Source organism: Echinops telfairi, unplaced genomic scaffold (genome assembly GCF_000313985.2).
Source record: "Echinops telfairi isolate 266 unplaced genomic scaffold, ASM31398v2 ScPeMD7_5;HRSCAF=22, whole genome shotgun sequence".
Classification (NCBI taxonomy): domain Eukaryota; kingdom Metazoa; phylum Chordata; class Mammalia; order Afrosoricida; family Tenrecidae; genus Echinops; species Echinops telfairi.
The window spans coordinates 11,980,699-11,981,430 of record NW_022103901.1 but is presented as its reverse complement, the minus strand read 5'-3'; the positions used below and the strand labels follow the sequence as shown (position 1 = coordinate 11,981,430).

Here is a 732-nt window from a genome sequence, read left to right as displayed (position 1 = left end):
CCTACACTCTCAGCAAACCCTATCTCCCAGTGTCCTCTCCAAAATGGATCAAGGCCCAGCTGACCTAGGCCATGTTGGGTGGAAGCCGTGCTGGCCAGGGAGGCGCGGCGGCCCGGCATCCCCAACCCACGCCTGGCGCCGTGGTGAAGGTTGAGGAGGCTACCCTGAGAGGCCGGCTTATTGAGCGCCCGGGCATCAGAGCCACCTTGCTCACCTGCCCCACTGACAGCCGCTCGGAGGAGAGCCCTCTGGAGAGCGAGTGAGGAAGAAGCCCCTGTTATGGGCCGGGCCAAGGGCCCCCTCCCCTCGCTGGTCGCAAAGACCCCTCCGACAGCCTCCATTCTACAGAAGAGAAGGTGGAGGCACAGAGAGGGTGCAGGCATTTGCTCAATGCCACACCTGCACCAGTGGCCTGCTGGGACCTGGGTTGTGAGCATCTCAGGCCTGGGCGGGGCGCCGCAGTTCTACAGAGACCACCTATCCAGCCTGCCTGGAGCAGATGAGAAATTGAGCCCCGATCGGGGCTGGCAGAGGATGTGGCAGACAGCAATGACAGCACGGTGGCCCCTTGGGGCTGTCTCTCGCCCGTCCCACCCAATCACTGAGATGTGTCCCCTGCCTGGTGTTGGGCTGGCCACACGTGCTACGATGTGGCCCAGGGAGCTATGGCTACATAAAGAACGCACTTGCTCCCACTAGTAGGCCACTGGAGATCCCCTTGCAGAGGGGTCT

General features: G+C 62.8%; 1 protein-coding gene across 1 annotated transcript in view; it reads right to left on the bottom strand.

The window, feature by feature from the left end:
* The window catches only part of SH2B2 (SH2B adaptor protein 2), a 9,521-nt gene that overhangs the window by 4,196 nt on the left and 4,593 nt on the right, over positions 1-732 (bottom strand). Inside the window, 1 exon segment of the mRNA XM_004705971.1 lies at positions 215-342. Coding sequence (XP_004706028.1) covers positions 215-342 — 128 coding nt within the window.